Here is a 2,486-nt window from a genome sequence, read left to right as displayed (position 1 = left end):
CCCGAGAAGCAGTTCTTATCGCAGGCCTTTGATAACGACGCTTCCGTATGAAGAACCAAATGAAGTATAATAAAAATCCCCAAATGTGTTTTCATGACGTCCGTTTTAGAGGTCTTGTTCCAATAAGTGCACGCATGTACCGGTCCATCATCTCCCATTGTGTAAGCGGAGTTCCTTCCAGATGAAAGCCTGCCTTCAGCTCCCCCGTTGGAATAGCACAACTGTGTGTCGTGTGATGTCCTTATTAACTGTCAGTGTCAACCATGCAAGTAACGCACAAAACAGTCATTACGCGCCGATCGACGCCGTCAAATCTCGCCCCGCGATGTCAGACGCCAGACAACCATGGGCAGAGCGAAAGCGTCCAACTTTACAGAACTGGGAAGGGTTGTCTAAACGTATCGAACCAGCCTACAGAAACACGCCGTGTTTGAGCCGCAAGGAAAAAGATAAATCCACCTCCATAAATGTCCTAAAAAAATAATAATAAAAAAAGACTTATTAAGAAGTTCCGGTGGACTCATTCCAATGTAAACAGACGACCGTGATCCGTTGTCTTATATCGCCACTCAGCAGTGCAGTGATAATCGGGCAACGTGAACGAACGGGATCTTTTATCATCCATGAAAACACAATCCCCGTTATTAAACAGCTCGGAGATACGTTGTCCTAGTGCATTCCACTGTCCTGCTGTCTGAGTCCTGTGTGTGTGAAAATCGCGTCATCTCAGCCCAGATTGCGACAGTGACAGCTGACAACAGCGCTCCGCTGGTGCGACGCTTCTCTTCCTCTTGGGTCCACAGCTGGCTCCTGAGTCCTGGTGGGGGGGAAACTCCTGCACAAAGCCCCGAGCATGAGCAGTAGCGCTACACATTTAAAGGGACAGTTCAGTCAAGTCTGTCACAGACTCGCTCAGTCGTAGACCTACAGCGAGTCTCTCTCTCTCTGTCTCTGTCTCGCTTGCACTGGACAGTTTATGCATCATGCATGCATTCCATGCAAGCCATGCAGTTAGGCTGTCTGTCTCATGGTGAATGTATTATACCACCGTCCTGGCTAGATCCAAATCACTCACTACAATGTGAAATTGTGAATTTCACAAACCAGTACATGGGCTGAGGAAACCATCATGCGAGGCATGGTCATACAGGGGTCCTGCAGTGTCTTGCTCAGGGACACGTCAAGGCTAACACGGTTGGGGTGGGGGGGGGGCGCAGCAGGGCATCGAACCGGGAACCATTCGGTTCCTAGGTGGGCGCTCTACCTCTGAGCCACTTGGTGGCCCCGTCCTACTACAGTAGTCTGTCCATTCATTGATCTATGAAAGACACTTCATTCACCAGAAAATTGAACAAATGAATGAATAAGAAGAATTATGAACATGAATACGGTATTCACTATTCACATGCACTAATCTCTATTTGTGTTATTTTTGCGGCTGGGCTTTTATGGCGTCAAGTGTGTGAAGAGCACTATGGGGTACGTCGTTTATTAAAATGAACAAATTCTATGAATATAGATGCATATAATCACATTAATTATACCCCCTGATGTTGTGAGTAAATGCCATCTCAGATATCTCAGTAATCCTTGCTCATCCCCGCTCCACAGTCGCAGTTAATTATTCCACCGTTAAATTACAAACAAACTGTCAAAAATCAATATAATTTTTTTATTTTTCATTTTCCTCAGAGTATGGCTCATTGCCGTGTAACTAAGCCAATCAATATTTCTGCTTCGGCCCCCAGGGGAAGATTAAAAACGATCTATTATAGGATTTAACTCAAGCAGTAGGAATAACAATAAGCCAGAGCCCAGAGCAAATTCCATGAGGCCACCAACCAAGCCTCACTTTCTTCTGTCCCTGCTTGGAGCCTTAATGCCTCACATTTTAATATATGAGGCAGGCAATGGTCTATCTATGTTCATCAAGTTTCTCAAGGTGGCAGCTAGTGATGAAGAAGAATGGGCAGCCAAGTGGCCATGTGCTTGTATTTATTTTCTCTTTGTTGTATATGCTGTATATATGTATAGAAGCATATATCACCCGTGTGATCAAATGGTAACAAGACACCTCACCCCATTTCTGTTTTTCTCCCAGAATTTTCCCCAGTGAGGGGTGGGAGAGGCTGGACAGCAGACGTCTGGACTTTGAATTTCTCCAACTAACTTTCATGACAGCAGACAGCCTAAGTACAAATATAATTTATGAAAAGCTACTACAGTGAAGTCTGTTCACAGAAGTTGTTGTAGGATATGTGGGGATTATCTGACGAGGTATCATTTGAGTGGGCAAAACCTTACATATACTAAATAATACTAAATTGTTTATAGGGTCAATATAAGTAAAATAATATAGCCTTTCCACAGGAGTATCTTTTTATATTTTTCCAAAAAGAATACAAACAGCCAATAGCATATTACAAAGTTATCCCCCTCACTGGTGAAAATTCCGGGAGGAAAAACGGGCAAGCACCGGGGTGAGT

The 2,486-nt window shown here is 44.3% G+C and overlaps 1 protein-coding gene across 1 annotated transcript in view; it reads right to left on the bottom strand.

The window, feature by feature from the left end:
• atrnl1a (attractin-like 1a) overlaps positions 1–797 on the bottom strand; it is a 452,296-nt gene extending 451,499 nt beyond the window's left edge. Inside the window, exon 1 of the mRNA XM_083775478.1 lies at positions 1–797. This exon is cut by the window's left edge and continues 78 nt beyond it. Coding sequence (XP_083631604.1) covers positions 1–158 — 158 coding nt within the window. The 5' untranslated portion in view covers positions 159–797.
• Positions 798–2,486: the final 1,689 nt, after the last annotated feature.

The sequence above is a fragment of the Protomyctophum parallelum genome (genome assembly GCF_964188405.1).
Source record: "Protomyctophum parallelum genome assembly, chromosome: 10".
NCBI classification, from domain to species: Eukaryota; Metazoa; Chordata; class Actinopteri; order Myctophiformes; family Myctophidae; genus Protomyctophum; species Protomyctophum parallelum.
This window is presented reverse-complemented; position numbering and strand designations above follow the sequence as displayed.